Source organism: Bos grunniens, chromosome 7 (genome assembly GCF_055505025.1).
Source record: "Bos grunniens cultivar Pamir isolate PY7600 chromosome 7, Bosgru_T2T1.0, whole genome shotgun sequence".
Classification (NCBI taxonomy): domain Eukaryota; kingdom Metazoa; phylum Chordata; class Mammalia; order Artiodactyla; family Bovidae; genus Bos; species Bos grunniens.
Genome location: NC_141171.1, coordinates 90,331,900 through 90,351,193, shown reverse-complemented (window position 1 = coordinate 90,351,193; position 19,294 = coordinate 90,331,900). Strand labels below are relative to the sequence as shown.

General features: G+C 41.9%; 1 protein-coding gene across 5 annotated transcripts in view; it reads right to left on the bottom strand.

Annotated features, from left to right (window-relative positions):
* The window catches only part of ADGRV1 (adhesion G protein-coupled receptor V1), a 542,962-nt gene that overhangs the window by 321,584 nt on the left and 202,084 nt on the right, over positions 1 to 19,294 (bottom strand). For all 5 annotated transcript variants that reach the window (XR_015168194.1, XM_086413040.1, XM_086413044.1 and 2 more), the window contains 6 exons: positions 14,973 to 15,116; positions 11,995 to 12,169; positions 8,703 to 8,838; positions 6,090 to 7,195; positions 2,259 to 2,376; positions 1,144 to 1,315 (listed from right to left, as the gene is read on the bottom strand). Coding sequence is in view for 4 of the 5 variants with exons in the window: in XM_086413040.1 (XP_086269166.1) it covers positions 1,144 to 1,315; positions 2,259 to 2,376; positions 6,090 to 7,195; positions 8,703 to 8,838; positions 11,995 to 12,169; positions 14,973 to 15,116 (1,851 nt within the window). In the remaining variant the exon portion in view is untranslated. The remainder of the gene's footprint in view (positions 1 to 1,143; positions 1,316 to 2,258; positions 2,377 to 6,089; positions 7,196 to 8,702; positions 8,839 to 11,994; positions 12,170 to 14,972; positions 15,117 to 19,294) is intronic.

Genomic DNA, 19,294 nt, shown 5'->3' with positions numbered 1-19,294 from the left:
TAGGATCTGTGGTCCTAACAAAGAACAAAGTGATGATAACCAAGTAACCTGAAGTGATCTGAGATGAGTGGTCTTTCTCTTCTGCAACCATCAAAATCCCTACAATTCTGGGAAGATATGAAACTATGTATTACTGTAACCTTAGAGAACATCAATACAACTGCTTCAGAAATTCTCAGAAAGTAGAAAACCAAGTAGACAAAAAAAAATGAATGAAGAGTTAAATCTACAAGATTATTATTTAGAATGGGTTTAACTATAGCTACCCATTTGGAAAAAATTTTATTTGTGCAATGCTTTTTGTGCTGTTTAAAGTTTTTGGCATGTACAAAAAAATCATGATACTTTTGAACATTCAAAATATTATGGCTAGTTTTGCATTAAATATTTGAGTTTAATACATTAAGTGGTAGACAAGGAACAAATGCTACTGAGTGATCCTTGGACATTAAAGTATCATAGAATAGTCATTTTTAAAAAGTGACACATGATTACTAAATGACTAAATCTCTGTTAGAGCCTCAGCGGCCAATACCATTTGAATAATGCAGATTCCATTAGAATGAGGAGAGGAACGCCTGGCTCCTGGGGGTAATGTGCAACATGAACCAATAGAAATTGATCCAAAGACTCAGTGAGCATGGCCTCTGTGCCCTTTGGTAGATCAGAGCTGACCTCCCTAACTAAATGGATGGTGAATGAGAGAACTTTCATGTTAAGGATGAAATCTGTGGATACAATACAATGTAACCAAATCTATAGACATGATAAAAGGAAAAGAACTAAACATTCAGAGTAATCAGAAATAATACTAATCGGGCTGAAAATGACTCAAGGAACCGTTTACCCGTGAGCAGTTGGGCCAGGAAGGATCTTAGAAATGACAAGAAATAGAATGTAAAAAACTGATGGGCTTTTTTATTACTGAGATACAAGTGACTTACAACATATATAAGTCTCAGGTGTACAACCGATGAGCTTATTTACAGAAACTCAAAGAGACTCAGACATCGCAGCTAGGCGGACACAAAGACTCTCCACGTAATGTATGCACGTATACGTGTCAACAAAGTAGCTTGAAAATGAGTAATTCTAAAGAAGTACAATCAGCATTCTACCACACCGGGCCTCATTGTTTCTTACCTTTCCAGGCTTGAGCTCAATGCTGATGAAGCACTCTGTTTGACCTGCTCTGCAGACAGTGGTCCCTGATACAGACAGAAGCTCATCCGCCAGGCTCACACCATCTTTCTGGAGCACAGCAGCTGTTTTGTTAAATGTGACTCGCCAAAAGACCTCGACATCTTCAAAGGCTCTAGGAACAAAGAAAAACCTATGCCAGTGCAGTCACAGATTGCATTATTCCTGACGCTAATGTAGAATATATTACCATTACGTCTGGAGTGAACCTCTTCATCCAATACCAGCATTATCTCTCCCACTGATAATGTTGAAAATAACCAGTTCTGCCCACTACAGTTAAGAAATTAAGGCCAGAGTTTACGTGGCATTCTTTGACCACACTCCATTCAGTAACGGTTAAGTACTTATTGAAATATAATTCTGGATACTATGTACCAGAAATATGAAAATAAAAATTATAGAGAACCATTGCCTTGAAGTAAACGTTCCTCATTTGTCTTTTAACAAGAATCTTTCTAAAGGAAAAACACTACTGCTAAAAATGGTCGTTACTATAAAAGACAAGAGATGATCTATCCTTTCTGACAATATTTAGACACAAAATGGAAAAGGTAACACTGACACACGCAACGGTGTGCATCCCAAGTGCCCGTACATCATGAACACACCAATGTGCGCTATACTGTATTAAGTTGTAAGCAAAATACTGGAACTCTAAATCTTCCTAAATAGTAAATGGTTGTATACGCAGCATGACAGAGAATAGTAAACATGATGAAGCAATGACTGACATAATCTGACATCTGTATGGTACTTCACAAAGTACTAAATGTTCAAGGCAGCCCTAATCAGGGCTCAGTCACGTCCGACTCTTTGCAACCCCATGAACTATACCCTGCCAATCTCTTCTGTCCATGGGGTTTTCCAGTCAAGAATACTGGAGTGGGTTGCCATTTCCTACTCCAGAGAAACTAGAGTATTTGAACACTGACATCAAATTCCGCATCACTTTCTTCTATCAACATTTCATCCTGCTTCTACCATTTTATAAATGCAAATTAAACACCATGTAGACACACAGGATGTTATGTCTTCTACATAGATACAAACAAAACCTGTTTGGCTGCCTTGTAACGGTAAGATGCAGACTGCTCATCTCAGTTTCTTCACCCAGCTCCAGTCTACTCTGGGACTCCTCACTGAATCCTATGATGCCATTGTGAAGATCACTCCCTGAAAAGAAAAATAGAAGATGATGATATACCAAAGACTTTAAAAGATCTCTGTTTCCCCCATCTATCCAGCTCAGATGGTATAAAAGTGAGAAGTTCACAAGTGAACGGGGCAGGCAGGAGCTACAACTTTTAAAAGATCTTTACCCAAAACAGACTAGAATCAAAATGATCACGTCAAGGTAGTTGACACTGTGAGAGCAAAGGACCAAAAGAAAGCAAGCATCAAAGCCTGCTGCCCACACCGATACACGCTCATCTCTCTCTGATGAGGCTCTACTTTTTATTTCAGTCCTTGATACTGCTGTTTAAAGTCAGCACATCCTGATAGAATATAAGTTCTACTGAGTAGCAATTGTTTTCTTTAGTGCTGTATCCCTCATACTAAGAACAGTGTCTAATAAATATTTAGTGAATACATGACCTTCATCTGATTAGTTTACTTCCCTATAAGAAAGCTGACCAAAAGACCACTGATGTTAAACATTTGATTATTTTCCCCAGAGAAAAACGGAATTATTAAGGAACTCTTAGGAATCTCAGAGTAAAAGAAAACTCCTCCGAGCAACTCTTGAGGTTGGAGGCACCATCATACTACACAACTGTGTCAAAAACTGGAACAAACCCACAGCCCACACCATGCTGAAGTAGTCACCCCAAACCCTGGCCAACACGTAAGCTAGCTTCTCAGACAAGAGACATTATCGGTAAACAGCTCCTGCTGCTTTCTATTTCTCAAGAAGCCAGTTTTGCAAAGTGATCCTAAAAGCAATGACCCAGCAGAATCAGCCTCAAAAACCACTTGTACCCATCACCCTGAAACCTGAAACTCCAAGCAGACAGAACTTCTGCAAGGAAACAGAAAACTACGATCTGTCTCGCAAGTGTGAGTAAATGTGGAGCCTGCAGCTTAGGGACACGCAGATGATGGACCACTCTTGTCCTGGTGCCTCGTGGGTGTTTTGTCTCAGCCATTGCCCATCCTCATCCTCACTAATCACGACTACGACTGCATCTTAGTCCTGCATTGGGACCTGACCTTAAGTCTTTTTCTTCAGCAGCAATTCTTCTCTTGTCACTTTGAGTACGAATTTGGTCTCTCAATTAATAACAAACAGATTATAACCATCTCAAAGCAGAACTTGCATTTTCTTTTTCAATGTAATAGTGACTAGCATGGTCTTAAGGAGTATAATACTTTCCTTGCAGCATCTACAATGATAAACTTCATGTCCAGTTTCTAGTAAGATGAATCAAGACTTCCAGAGTGCCAATGATCAGAAACAAAACTAAATAAACTATTTTCCCCTGATTTATCTTGAGCGTTTGTTTTAATATCTAAATGTGAAATGATTATGAAGGTTAAAGATAAGAGGAATCAGCAAAATTAATGATATAGTTAAAAGATAAATACTAATTTAAAATAAAAAGCCAGGTAAGGAGGAGAAGACAGGAACATTCACAGACAGAGTAAGGGAACTCAGGGTATTTGACATGCAGAAGTGCTGATGAATTACACCACATGACTCTAAGAGGAGTCAATCATTTGCCACGTGTGTACGATGTTTGGTGTTAGGCAGAGAAGAAAAACATTAGAGAACTTCATTGAGGCTCATCTGACTGGTAAGTTAGGTTCAGAGCTGGTTGATGGGAATTGCCTGGTGAGTTAGACTCAGAGCTGACCTATGGGTAAGCACTGGTATGCCATACTGACATAGTATTAGTGAACCATGTTGGTATGCGTCGGTATGCCAAACTGACTGAGGAGCACATCCATTCCAGTTGGAACACAGCTACTGTCCTGAGTCCCTAAGGGACCCTAACCACAAGCCTAACCAGTACAACATCTCCCCATGATCCAGTAACTAATGGAGTAACGCTTGGGAGAGCAAAAAGCCTCCATCAACTATTGTGATTGGTCTGTGCCTCTGTCAAACTACTTGCTAAATATTTTGACTGTCAACTCTGATCTTATTCAAATAAATATAACAAAATATCTATGTCATGGAATGGGGGAAGAAACTGTTGATTTAATTTTAAAAGAAATATATAGGTGGTATCAAGCTAATGTGAATCAAACTCAGTAAATAACTTGGAGAATTGAATCCGCATTTACAATATTCAATAAACTGGATGATTAGGAATAAATGATAATTCTAATTGGTATAATTTTGCAGGGTAACATAAATGGGATGATGTTGGGTATAAGAGGAAGTTACACAATTGCAAAATTATGACTGAATTATAACTGAACAGCTAAAATGAAATTCTAGGAAACACCAAATCTTGCAAATGGAATATAAACATGTTTATTCTAAAAGTTTCTTTTTTTTAAAAAAAAAAAGAAACATAAGGCATAGACTGCTGCCGCTAGTTGCTGTTAAGTCACATCAGTCATGTCCAACTCTGTGCGACCCCTTAGACGGCAGCTCACCAGGCTCCCCCATCCCTGGGATTCTCTACGCAAGAACAGTGGAGTAGGTTGCCATTTCCTTCTCTAGTGCATGAAAGTGAAAAGTGAAAGTGAAGTCGCTCAGTCGTGTCTGACTCTTTGCAACCCCGTGGACTGCAGCCTACCAGGCCCCTCCATCCACGGGATTTTCCAGGCAAGAGTACTGGAGTGGGTCGCCAGTGCCTTCTCCAAGAGCATAGACACTAAATGATTTAATCAGGGCCTCTGAATTAATGGTTGAGCTAAGTCAAAACTATATACTTCATGATTTTTAATTTTCTTTCCACTATACTGTTCTATTATAGTGCCATCTGAAACTCTAAAACACTGTGTAAAACTCATTAATGTTTATACAAAAGGGTAGACCAGGTAAGAATCATGAGCTAGCCTTGTCAATATTCTAATTAGCATAAGTTTATTGACAGGTTGAGCTAATCCACTTAAAGAAATACAGTATGATTTCAGAGGAAAATTGCAAATCATCACTAAAAAATTTTCAAACATGCACATATATACAACACACATATTCCCAATAGTACAAACGTTATATAAACTACATTGGTTCAAAAGCAGAACAAAAGGGAATAGTTATAATCTCTTTCCCAACAGATACAAAGAATTTTCTGACAATGACATCTTAGACTTTGCAACGGATTAATAAAAGTGGTTGGGAAATTCAGAATGAGATTTCAAAACAGGACAGGCAATCATGTTGGGGTGATTAAATTAGGTATTTTCCAGAAGACATACATGAACTTAAGCATTTTTAAGGGTTTCTGTATATTGTCAAAGTACAGATGTATAGAATGTTTAGTTAGCTCTGAGCTAAGTGACATTTACAGTCCGTTAAACTCTAGCCTGGCATCTCAGAACAACGTGATGAGTTTTGTTAGGGTTTCATGCCACCAGAAAACAAAGTTTTAATGATTCACTATGAGTGATCTCCCTGGTGGCTCAGACGGTAAAGCGTCTGCCTACAATGAAGGAGACCCAGGTTCAATCCCTGGGTTGGGAAGATCCTCTGGAGAAGGAAATAGCAACCCACTCCAGTACTCTTGCCTAGGAAATCCCATGGATGGAGGATTGTGGTAGGTTACAGCCCATGGGGTCGCAAAGAGTCAGACACGACTGAGCAACTTCTATGGAATCTATGAGTGATTCAAGTAATTCACCTTCTTAAATTAAATTTAAGCTAGAATAATCTTATTACAAATTCTGTACCACAAAGGCACATGTTTAACCCCATCACTCCAAATATATACCTGTAATAATGATCATGGCAAAATCTGCAAAGCCAGCGTCATCCTCTCCCTTCACGATCTGTGCTCCCCCTTGTGGGTCTGTGAGAAACACATAGAAGAATTCCTGTCCCTCGGGATCACCATCATCCAGAATTGCAATCGACACTTTACGTTCTCTTTCTCCATCTACAAACGCAAGGATGAGAGTCTGCGCTCTAAAATCTTCTTCTTCGGTTGCCCATGTCAGGTTGGAAATCCCACGGCTGTCAGGAAAGGGCAGTGCGTTTGGTTCCTTCTGAGCAGATCTTTCACCAAAAGTTCTGACTGTTACGCTGACATTGCCAGCAGACCCGCCAGTTCTCCGGACAAGAACCTCTGCAGCGTTCAACGTGCCATTCTCCATTTCCTCTTCGACGTAAACAACAGGGGGCCCAAGACTAAATGTCCCATGAACGGAGGTATCTGTACTTACAGTGGCCGCGTTAGGCTTCTCAGACATGGCAGAGGTCCCAGCAAGGGTGACAAGGTTCTCAGGGATGGGAGGTACGCCAGCCACCTCCGTAACCACAGCGACCACGTCGGTGGGCTGTGGAATGGCAGTAATCTCGGTTGTGTCAGGGTGTGTGGTGGCAGAGTCGGTTTCCAGAGGAAGGGCTGTGTCCACTGCTGTGGTCACAGCTGTCTTGGCGAAAGAAGTATCCGTTCCTGCCAACTCATCATTATCCAATATTCTGATCACTGCCACGCTGAAATCTTGATTCAGGCGTGGTCTCCAATTAGCATCAAATTTTGGCAATCCTTGAATTTCCACTGAAGTTAAATTAATGTAAAAAATTTCTTCTATCTCAGGAAGCTCATCATCAATAATAATTATTTCAAAATCAACTTCAACTTGGAATTTTTGGAAAAGCAGCTCCCCATTCTGAACAGGCTCAAAGTCTTCCTGGGGCTTTGCCCTCCCTGCAGCTGTCTGATAGGAAACTTTAATAAGCTCCCCGTGGAATCCAAACAGTCTTTGTACATGTAATCTGATCATCTGTGTATCCTCCGACACGATGATATTTCTTGAACTGGGCGAAAACTGAAAGACTCCCATTGGTTCAATTTCAGCAACAGTGAAACCTGACCTGGGGGTAAAAAAAATTAAACCATGAGAGAACTGATAAAAAAACAGGGCTACCACTTGCAGAGAGTCATCTTTCACACGTGGAAGATGCTGCTCATGAGGGCATCTTAAAAATGACATGCCCTTTCAAATTCCGTAAAACCCTACTAACTTATTGATGAATAGACCAGAACACAAGAAATGAACCGACAGGAGCTGCAGTGGCAGGTGACAGGACCTAACAAGTGTTAGCAAGCTGAGGCGCTCAGAGGCCTCTGGCCTGTTTCTCCAATCACCCCACAGCAGCTCTTTGAAGGATCTGAAATGGCAGGTTCTCTCTCACGATCAGCACACCGGGGACCAAAATCAAAGTCTCACAGTCAGGATGTCGATCTACCAGGCAGGAAGAGTTGCCCCTCCTAGATGTAAAAAGCCTTGCTGGTTTCAACTGGCCAGAAATGGGACTATTCTCTCACACAAATGTTGCTAAAATCTTATACATGAATTGGAAGAGTCATCCATGATTGATACTGATCTGTTCTTAGTGCTTTCATGTGGAATTCTGTGGGCTTCCCTGGTGGCTCAGCTGCTAAAGAATCCGCCTGCAATGCGGGAGACCTGGGTTCAATCCCTGGGTTGGGAAGATCCCCTGGAGAAGGGAAAGGCTACCCTCTCCAGTATTCCGGCCTGGAGAATTCCATGGACTGTATAGTCCATGGGGTCACAAAGAGTCAGACATGACTGAGAGACTTTCACTTCACTTCATGGAATTCTGTTGTGATTTAATCAGTTATCTCAGAAGTAACACTGGTAGCCCATCAGCCTAATCCAGACTAATCCATGTTAAATCAAAAGCCATACTGAATTACACCAACCAATATCTCCCATACATAAACGTGTAAACAAATATACTTGAACACGCACTGGTTTTGCCCACACACTTTTCCCAGTTTCCACATACATAAACTAAAGAACAGGAAGATTATGTAACTTGCCCAAAGTCACACAGCAAGTAAGTGACTGAGGCAGGATTAAACCCAGGAGTCTGGCTGGCTCTAAGATCTGTTCTCTGCTGTTCTGATCAAGCCTATCCCACATGTGAGAAAAGTCAACTGCTTTTGGCTGGGACATATTTACCTGCAAATATATGGGCATAAATTTAACTCAAAAGTCACAGTATAATCCTACTATGATTTCTTATTCTTACTCTTTGTCTCTAAGGAAAATCAGGTATTTGGGCTATCCTTTCAGAAGACAGTTCCCTTTTAAAATAGATGGCTTTGCCTTATGGTTCTTACTGGAGATGGTACCCCAAGCCAACATTCTCGAGTCAGAGGTCATGATAAACTCTCTTCATGCAAGCAGTGTGTGGTGTGGCATCTTTGGCATCCAGGCCATGTGTTGCTCTGAACTAAAACTGGTTTTGCCTTTGCTTCAAGGAGAAAAATCCTTCTGTCTTTTTTGTTTGAATCAGTAAATTCCAGCTTATCCCTCGGGGACTTTCTTGGCTGAAAATCAAGGGGTCTTACCGAAGCTGGGCCCCACCGGGGACACTGCTCTGCACTCCAGAGAGGTGAACGACAAAGGCCTCCAGCCGCCCAGGGCTTGGGTGTGTCCAAAGCAAGACTCTTTTACTTTCTTCTCCATGGGAAAAGGAAAGCCTCCCTGACAGGGAACAGGAAAAAGGAAGCAGGGTTTCATTTCTCTGAGTTCTTAAATTGGGATTCAACTCTTAAACATATAGTGAAATCTTTCCTTTTCCAAAATTCTATGACGGTCTACAAAAGATAAAACATTTAAAAAGTCAGTGGTGGGGGCAGGGTGTAAATAAATTTAGAGGAAGCTCCGTAGACCACATAAACCTTGCCTTCAATCCTGTCTACTCTACAAGGTAGAAGTCAAACCATCCAACACTGGCATGTCACTGACCCTCACAGAACTAATGGTATAACTACAAAATAAAGTAGATAAATAACAGCTGCTTTACTGTCAGAAATTTCAGTTGAACACATACATAGATATAAGAGTGCGTCTTTTTTGATTATTGTATTGGGACTTCCCTATAGCTCAGATTAAATTGAAGAAAGTAGGGAAAACCACTAGACCATTCAGGTATGACCTAAGTCAAATCCCCTATGATTATGCAGTGGAAGTGAGAAATAGATTTAAGGGACTAGATCTGATAGAGTGCCTGATGAACTATGGACGGAGGTTCATGACATTGTACAGGAGACAGGGATCAAGACCACCCTCAAGAAAAAGAAATGCCAAAAAGCAAAATGGCTGTCTGAGGAGGCCTTACAAATAGCTGTGAAAAGAAGAGAAGTGAAAAGCAAAGGAGAAAAGGAAAGATATACCCATCTGAATGCAGAGTTCCAAAGAACAGCAAGGAGAGATAAGAAAGCCTTCCTCGGTGATCAATGCAAAGAAATAGAGGAAAACAACAGAAGGGGAAAGACTAGAGATCTCTTCAAGAAAATGAGAGATACCAAGGGGACATTTCATGCAAAGATGGGCACAATAAAGGACAGAAATGGTATGGACCTAAAAGAAGTATAAGATATTAAGAAGAGGTGGCAAGAATACACAGAAGAACTGTACAAAAAAGATCTTCACGACCCAAATAACCACGATGGTGTGATCACTCACCTAGAGCCAGACATCCTGGAATGTGAAGTCAAGTGGGCCTTAGAAAGCATCACTACGAACAAAACTAACGGAGGTGATGGAATTCCAGTTGAACTATTTAAAAACCTAAAAGATAATGCTGTGAAAGTGCTGCACTCAATATGCCAGCAAATTTGGAAAACTTAACAGTGGCCACAGGACTGGAAAAGGTCAGTTTCCATTCCAATCCCAAAGAAAGGCAATGCCAAAGAATGCTCAAACTACTGCACAATTGCACTCATCTCACATGCTAGTAAAGTAATGCTCAAAATTCTGCAAGCCAGGCTTCAGCAGTACGTGAACTGTGATCTTCCAGATGTTCAACCTGGTTTCAGAAAAGGCAGAGGAGCCAGAGATTAAATTGCCAACATCCACTGGATTATCGAAAAAGCAAGAGAGTTCTAGAAAAACATCTACTTGTGCTCTACTGACTATGCGCTTTGATTGTGTGGATCACAATAAACTGTGGAAAATTCTGAAAGACATGGGAATACCAGACCACCTGACCTGCCTCTTGAGAAATCTGTATGCAGGTCAGGAAGCAACAGTTAGAACTGGACATGGAATAACAGACTGGTTCCAAATAGGAAAAGGAGGACGTCAAGGCTGTATATTTTCACCTTGCTTATTTAACTTATATGCAGAGTACATCATGAGAAACGCTGGGCTGGATGAAGCACAAGCTAGAATCAAGATTGCTGGGAGAAATATCAATAACCTCAGATATGCAGATGACACCACTCTTACGGCAGAAAGTGAAGAAGAACTAAACAGCCTCTTGATGAAAGTGAAAGAGGAGAGTGAAAATGTTGGCTTAAAGCTCAACATTCAGAAAACTAAGATCACGACATCCAGTCCCATCACTTCATGGGAAATAGATGTGTAAACAGTGGAAACAGTGTCAGACTTTATTTTGGGGGGCGTGCAGCCATGAAGTTAAAAGACGCTTACTCCTTGGAGGGAAAGTTACGACCAATCTAGACAGCATATTAAAAAGCAGAGACATTACTTTGCCAACAAAGTCAAGGCTATGGTTTTTCCAGTAGTCATGTATGGATGTGAGAGTTGGACTATAAAGAAAGCTGAGCGCCGAAGAATTGATGCTTTTGAACTGTGGTGTTGGAGAAGACTCTTGAGAGTCCCTTGGACTCAAGGAGATCCAACCAGTCCATTCTAAAGGAAACCAGTCCTGGGTGTTCATTGGAAGAACTGATGTTGAAGCTGAAACTCCAATACTTTGGCCACCTGATGCGAAGAGCTGACTCATTTGAAAAGACCCTGATGCTGGCAAGATTGAGGGCAGGAGGAGACGGGGACAACAGAAGATAAGATGGTTGGATGGCATCATGGACACAATGGACATGAGTCTGAGTGAACTCCGAGAGTCGGTGATGGACAGGGAGGCCTGGCGTGCCCTGGTCGACGGGGTCGCAAAGAGTCGGACACGACTGAGTGAGTGAACTGAACTGAACTGAACGCTCAGATGGTAAAGTATGTGCCTGCAATGCAGGAGACCCAGGTTCGATCCCTGGGTCAGGAAGATCCCCTGGAGAAGGAAATGGCTACCCACTCCATTATTCTTCCCTGGAGAACCCCATGGACAGAGGGGCCTCACGGGCTACAGTCCAAGGGGTTGCAAAGAGTCAGACATGACTAAGCGACAGACACACATGGGCCACATCAGGTCTTTAGAGTTACTTTTCACAAACTCCTCCTGTATAAACCTGGGGTTTCCCAGGTGGCTCAGTGGTAAAGAATCTCCCTGCTATGCAGGAGATGTGGATTTAAACCCTGGATCAAGAAGATCTTCTGGAGTAGGAAATGGCAACCCATTCCAATATTCTTGCCTGGGAAATCCCATGGACACAGGAGCCTGGCAAGCTACAGTCCCTGGGGTAGCAACGAATCGGACATGACAGCGACTGAACAACAACATGTTTAAACAGAGCCGGCTACTTATGACCATCATTTTCAGGTGAGGTATGATGTTGTTAATTTCAGTGCAATTCTGATCACTTAAATATGAGAAGACTGCATTAGAAGGCAAACAGCTAGCTCATTCACTGTCCAGAGTAAAGAGGATTCAAGAAAATCAGTGGCCAATGATACATTTCCATATTCTATAGACAAAATCCTAGAAAAGACACAACTCACCTACTTTGGGGGTCATGTTGCCAACAGTAGTGAATTCAGGGATTTCTGACCCAGGAACGTATCCAGCCGCCCAGGAAACCTTGAGAGAGCCATACGTGCCTCTCCTAGAAATCACAGCTTGGCTTGTCCCGGCAGCGATGTCCGTGAGTGGAAAAGCAGTAGACTCAAACCCAACCTGAGAGAAAACATTCTTAGAATATTTTCTTTTCTCTAAAGGTTCCTGTTTTCTGAGGAGTGGGTTAAAAGTCAACTTTCTGTTTGTTTACACAATATATTTCTTTGCTCTAAAATACTTTCGATTAAGAGTAGTATTTAAGAAATGGCACCTGAAATTTGAAAATGTATCCTATTTATAATTTTGATTATAGTTATAGTTTTTTTTTTTTTATCAAAATGTGAATTCTGAATTAACAGTATCTAAAAATACAGTTGTAATTATGGTTAAATGAAAAGATTAAAAATAGCATTTTGATGACTTGCCATGGGTCTTTATATGGGACTATAAAGAAAGCTGAGCGCCGAAGAAATGATGCTTTTAAACTGTGGTGTTGGAGAAGACTCTTGAGAGTCTCTTGGACTGCAAGGAAATCCAACCAGTCCCTCCTAAAGGAGATCAGTCCTGAATATTCATTGGAAGGACTGATGCTGAAGCTGAAACTCCAATACTTTGGCCACCTGATGCAAAGAGCTGATTCTTTGGAAAAGACCCTGATGCTGGGAAAGATTGAAGGCGGGAGAAGGGGACAACAGAGGATGAGATGGTTGTATGGCATCACCGACACAATGGACATGAGTTTGAGTAAACTCCAGGAGTTTGTGATGGACAGGGAGGCCTGGCATGCTGCAGTCCATGGGATCACACGACTGAGCGACTGAACTGAACTGATGGGTCTTTATAAACTGTTTTGTTTAAAACTAAACTTTGACTTCTTACTGAAATACAACAATAAATTTATAAAGTGAGCACCATGAACTAGATTTTCTATTAAGGATTTTTTCAGACTTTGATTCAATTTAATATCTTTTTTTTGAGGATCAGACAGCTTCAAAGACTTTTTTAAATAATGGTATTTTTCATCCACATAAAGTAAGATCTGGTTTTCAGGGCCAACCTTCCCAGAGTACCCCAGGATTTATAGATAAAATAAGTTCTGGTCAGAGAATAGAAATAAAACCAGATTCCTGGCTTCACGCTATTATTTGGACAACTTAGTTTACCTCTTTTGGCCCCAATATCCATCGATTTGGGACACCATGGGATCGACAGTTCTATATTAAGACTCATTCTCCCCATTTTAAATTGGACTGGAGAGGAGCAGAAAAGCGTGAGACAGGGCCACAGGACCGCTTCTGAAGGCACAGAAAAGAAAACCAACAACTTCAACTTGACACCCATCTAGATTCCCTATTACAGCAAGCCTTCTGCTTAGCAACTGCCAAAATCTGTAGTGTATGTCAGCTCGTGCTCACTACATGGTTAAAGGCTGTTTGAAAGTATCCTAGCAACATCACATGTGTGCACACACACACACATACACACACACTCAAATACTGGTAAGGAGTATAGAAGGATACACCACGGACAGGAATACCCTATGACTGGCTGTGATCTAGCCCAGTGACACAGTGTTGTGACAACAAGCAGAGACAAGGAGCAGAAAATAATTCACTACACCAAATGAATGGTTCAGGTTGAAAGGAATCTTTGTTATAACGACCTACGAACAAAAGAAGATAAAACGGCAAAGCATTATACGCTAAAATCTCACTCCCTCTTGAACAGAGGAGCTGCAGACAAAAACCATCCCGCTCAGTTATTTTTAACGCTGTGGGTTCCACTTTAGGGGCAAAGCAGATTCATTCCCGGGGAAGCAGCAGCCCAGGAGGTAGTAACTTGAAGACCATCCCCTTTATGGCCACAGACCCTGTTAATAAGCCGTTGGCCAGGCCTTAACTCTCCTGCCTCGAGTGTCTATCTGGACAGACGTCATGCCCACTTCCTGGTCAAGCTGAAGGAGCCCCCACCCGAGGGAGTGGGATGCAGGCTGGCATCTTCTCACAGTTTATAAAACACACATGGTACCACAGCCAGAGACAGCAGCCCTGTCTTGTTCCCACACTGACAGAACTGGCCTATGCAGGAAGCAAAGCCCTCAGGGCATTCTTTGTTCTCAAGTGAATTATGAAGAGATTGGGGAACAATCTTCCCTACAGTGAACTTAGGCAGAAGATTCAAATCCCTAAGGGTGCCACTAGCATTCATCTACATCAGCACAAGCTTCAGAGAAGGCGATGGCACCCCACTCCAGTACTCCTTCCTGGAAAATCCCATGGACGGAGGAGCCTGGTGGGCTGCAGTCCATGGGGTCGAGAAGAGTCGGACATGACTGAGCGACTTCACTTTCACTTTTTACTTTCACACATTGGAGAAGGAAATGGCAACCCACTCCAGTGTTCTTGCCTGGGGAATCCCAGGGACAAGGGAGCCTGGTGGGCTGCCGTCTATGGGGTCGCACAGAGTCGGACATGACTGACGCGACTTAGCAGCAGCAACACAAGCTTGCCACAGTAAAAAGAGCCCCACGGATTAAATGTTCACAATGTCAGTAAATGAGAAAGTCTGAAATATTAATTGATGCTTCATTCTAATTTTAACTTTTTAGCATAAAATGCCTCAATATTAAATACTCATTATGGGGAAAAAAACAAGTTTTGACTCCAGGTGACCGTTATTTTTAAAATTCTATACTTTACATTCTACAAGATACAGACTTTTTTAAACTCAAAAAAGGAGATATGGTTTTCCACCTACTGACAAAAATTGCCGAATTCTTTTCATATAGGGTATCCATAATGCTTAAATTTGATATTCATAGGATTACATAGATTTAAGAAATCAAACTCTAAGAATCTTAGTCCCTTCTGTAAGAGTGGCCCTCTAGTGGTTCTGGGGGAGTACCACACCCTGTGCCAAGTACCTGAGAATTGGCAGCTTTCTCTGGAACTGGAAGGACGGCGGATTTTGCTTCCTGGAGAATTCTGGGCACGCCATAGAAACTTCCACCAACAAGCATCACGGTCACCAGCTGTAAGGTGAAATTCGAGCCCAGAGGTAGGAAGACCTATAAACAGTGTAAGTGACTTTTTTATTAGCAAATAATAATTTTCAAAGAAAAATACTGACATGTGATGTGAGTCATTATTACTTGCCTCATTTTGTATCAGTTTCATCAATATATGCCCTTTCCCCCACATTATAAAACAAAGGCCCATGATGAAGACTTTTAGGCTAAGAGTGAGAGTCAAATATTATTTTTAAAAATACCCAAAATTTTCAAATTCACTGTCTATGCCTGTGCATGCTGTGCTTAGTCGCTCAGCTAAGTGTCCAACTCTTTGCAACCCCATGGACTGTAGCCCGCCAGGCTCCTCTGTCCATGGGGATTCTCCAGGCAAAATTACTGGAGTGGGTTGCCATGCCCTCCTCCAGGGGAATCTTCCCAACCCGGGGATAGAACCCAGGTCTCCTGCATTACAGACAGATTCTTTACCATCTGAGGCACCAAGGAAGCCCAAGAATACTGGAGTGGGTAGCCTGTGCCTTCTCCAGGGGATCTTCCCAACCCAGGAATCGAACCCAGGTCTCCTGCATTGTGGGCAGATTCTTTACCAGCTGAGCCACCAAGGAAGCCCAAGAATACTGCAGTGGTAGCCTATCCCTTTTCCAGGGAATCTTCTAGACCCAGAAATTGAAGCAGGGTCTCCTGCACTACAGGAGGATTCTTTACCAGCTGAGCTACCAGGGAAGCCTGGATGACCTGAAGAATGATGAGAATCCCAGGAGTCTCAGTGATAGAATCACGTGTTCCAGGAATGGAGAGAGCACAGTGGTGAAAAGTGTCAGCTTCTAAAACCAGCAAAACTCACTTTCTCCTTCTTCACTGGGTAGGAACTAAGAACTCTAATGACATTTACTCAAAACAGATAATGATTTAGGTACACTGATTATCCGAATATTTTGGACAAGTAAAAACTTCTAACACCATATATTAGACTACCAATTTTCAAAGTTTTAGAATCCAACAAAATAGGGAAATCCTGAATTTGAAAACTTGTATTACTTTACAGTGGAGAAGGAGATGGTAACCTATTCCAGTATTTTTACCTGGAGAATCCCATGGACTGAAGAGCCTGGCAGGCTACGGTCCTTCCACGGGATCCCAAGAGTTGGACACGAGTTAGCAACAAAACCACCACCACCACCACTACCACCATTATTTTACAGAGATTTTTTTTAGCACTTATATTTGCCCATAGAAACCTTGCTAATGATAATGGATACGCTGCCATAACCTAGAATATTACTAATGACTCTATACATCTTTCCTGGATGTAAAAATAACCATTTCTGTGAGGTCTGTCCTTCTTTTAAGTGTAATGTACTTAAACACATATCAAACCACCCAAATATGTAAAATATGTCCTATGGTGGTTTCAAATGTGCAACATGAGGGGAACAGATGTTTTACTCATTCGATCAATCTTCATTTTTTCAAAATGACATTCACTGAACATGAAGCACAGATCAAGGGCTGAGGAAACAAGACATAAATCAGTCTCCTGGCTTCAGTCGTGTGCTTCCCTCCTCTCCTTGAAGGAATGCCCTCTCCCCATGCAGTTCACTGGGTGGGCAGCTAAGCATTTTTTATCCCCACATCCTAAAAAATGAAGGGCCAGATGTCAGCTCAAAGCACCCAGGCATCTGTGCCTTGCCACCCAGCTCCGTTCACTGGCCCATTCGGCACAAGGACCCGTGTGGCGTGGCAGGACCCCAGCCTGCGGTAATGAAACATTAAAGTTTGAACAGGAGTCAACGGGGCATTTGGGGAAATGCTGGTTTGCCTACAGAAGGAAAGCAGGGTGACTAATTTGAAAAGGAACTTAAAAGGTTTTTAGGAGTCGAGCATGTTCTGTTATGCCCTCTCACGTTCTGGACCCAGGAGAGCATCACAGAACCACTCTACAGATTGCCCATCATTCTTGATGGCTTTTGGCACGAATAGAATTTACTCGCCCATAATATCCTGTGTGCATCTTGAATACTGCCTGCTGCTGCTGCTGCTGCTGCTGCTAAGTCGCTTCAGCCATGTCCGACTCTGTGTGACCCCATAGACGGCAGCCCACCAGGCTGCCCCGTCCCTGGGATTCTCCAGGCAAGAACACTGGAGTGGGTTGCCATTTCCTTCTCCAATGCATGAAAGTGAAAAGTGAAAGTGAAGTTGCTCAGTCATGTCCCACTCTTCACAACCCCATGGACCGCAGCCTACTAGGCTCCTCTGTCCATGGGATTTTCTAGGCAAGAGGACTGGAGTGGGGTGCCATTGCCTTCTCTGGAATACTGCCTACTCACTCACTTTTATAACTGGCTGTTAAAGGGCCTTCTCCTGCATCGACAGGGAGCAGTGTGACAATAGGGATTACACCCCATGATCACTGTGTCTGCGGTGCTTCTCACAAACGCTGACCCGTGCTAAGTGCCCCGTAAATACTTGAATAAATGACAACAATGGATATAATCTTATCTTGCATTCTAAGTTCTCTTAAACATAGGTTTCTTTAGTGTACCAGGGCTTCTTACCGTCACTTCATCTAAGAAGCCTGTCGTGAACCTTGTTAACCAGATGGTGAACTGTTCACTCTCTGACCCTCATGTTAAACCAACATCAAGAGTCTTCTAGTTTTCAGAACCTAATGGATACTCCCTCTGTTCCAACACCCACTTGAAGGTCCTTCTCCGTGGCTGACCCAGCTGAAATCCTAACATTTATCAGGAGGGCACAGCAGGGACAATTGTATGTAACTTGTAACTAACATCCCAAACTTCAAGAGCACCCAGGCTGTGAGGCAAGAAAGGGACCACTGGGGAAATCTTCCCCTCGCTTTAGCATGTGTCACACTTGGCCCTAAAGGGTCACCTTGGAGACTAACACACACAGCAACACCTAATCATCTAGGAGCAGCCTACACCACACATCCCGGAATGTAAGAGACAGAAGGAACCCATGAAATATGAATTTAATCATATTAATGAACGATGTTAAAGCATGCCAATAAGAGGAAGCTTTCATGTATGTGCAAGCTAGTAAACTTTTGCTACTCTTTATTGAAAATAGAAATAGTAAAAATAATTAATATAGGTTCAGAACAGATATGAAGATATCCATAGATACCTCAAAGGAAAGTTAAGGTATTAGGAAAGTTAAGATCTTTATAAACTGTACCATTAAGCATTCAAAGTGAAAGGAAAAGAGGATGATCATCCTTCAAAATGTCTCAGGTACCCCAAGAGATAATCTAAAAGCTAGGCAGACCAAGGATCTTACTCCCTGTGAGATAAACATATATGATATATATATATCATATATTTCAGCTTTCTTATGTAATTAGTCAGAGAGTAATTTGTCCATCCTAAAGGAAATCAGTCCTGGGTGTTCACTGGAAGGACTGATGTTGAAGCTGAAACTCCAATACTTTGGCCACCTGATGCAAAGAGCTGACTTATTCGAAAAGACCCTGATGTTGGGAAAGATTGAAGGCAGGAGGAGAAGGGGACGACAGAGGATAAGATGGTTAGATGGCAGCACTGACTCAATGGACATGAGTTTGGGTAAACTCCAGGAGTTGGTCATGGACAGGGAGGCCTGGCATGCTGCAGTTCATGGGGTCGTGAAGAGTTGGACATGACTGAGCGACTGAACTGAACTGAATTTGTATTATCCACATTGTAAAAGAATAGCATAACCTTCACTGTGGCATGCCTTATTGCTAAGTGAAACGTGTATAAAAAAATACACAGCTATTCCTAGAAAAGTTAAAGGAAGACCTCCTAGGGCTCAATAACAGAGATTTGAACTTGAGTGTGTTCAGAAGCTAATGTTACACAGATCGTTATGGGAAAATATTTCAAGTACATAACTAAAGCACACAGTTTTTTTTTTTAAACTCTTCTAATTTGTGAATGAGACTTGATATAATAATATTCTGATTACCTTAATCCATCTCTCATTTCCCCAGCTTTGCACTGTTTATTCCAGTCTTGAGAACTGGGGGATATAGGACATGAATTCAAAAATTGATACAACAAAGCCATGTTATTGAGTCAATTTCTTAAACAACTTCAGGGATGTAGGAATAACCATGGATCCCAGGGCTCACTAAGATGCCTCCATTTTCCCAGCTGATTCAACAGCAAAAGTAAAAAACTCGAGCGCACAAAAAGATCAAAAGGCTGTATAGTAGG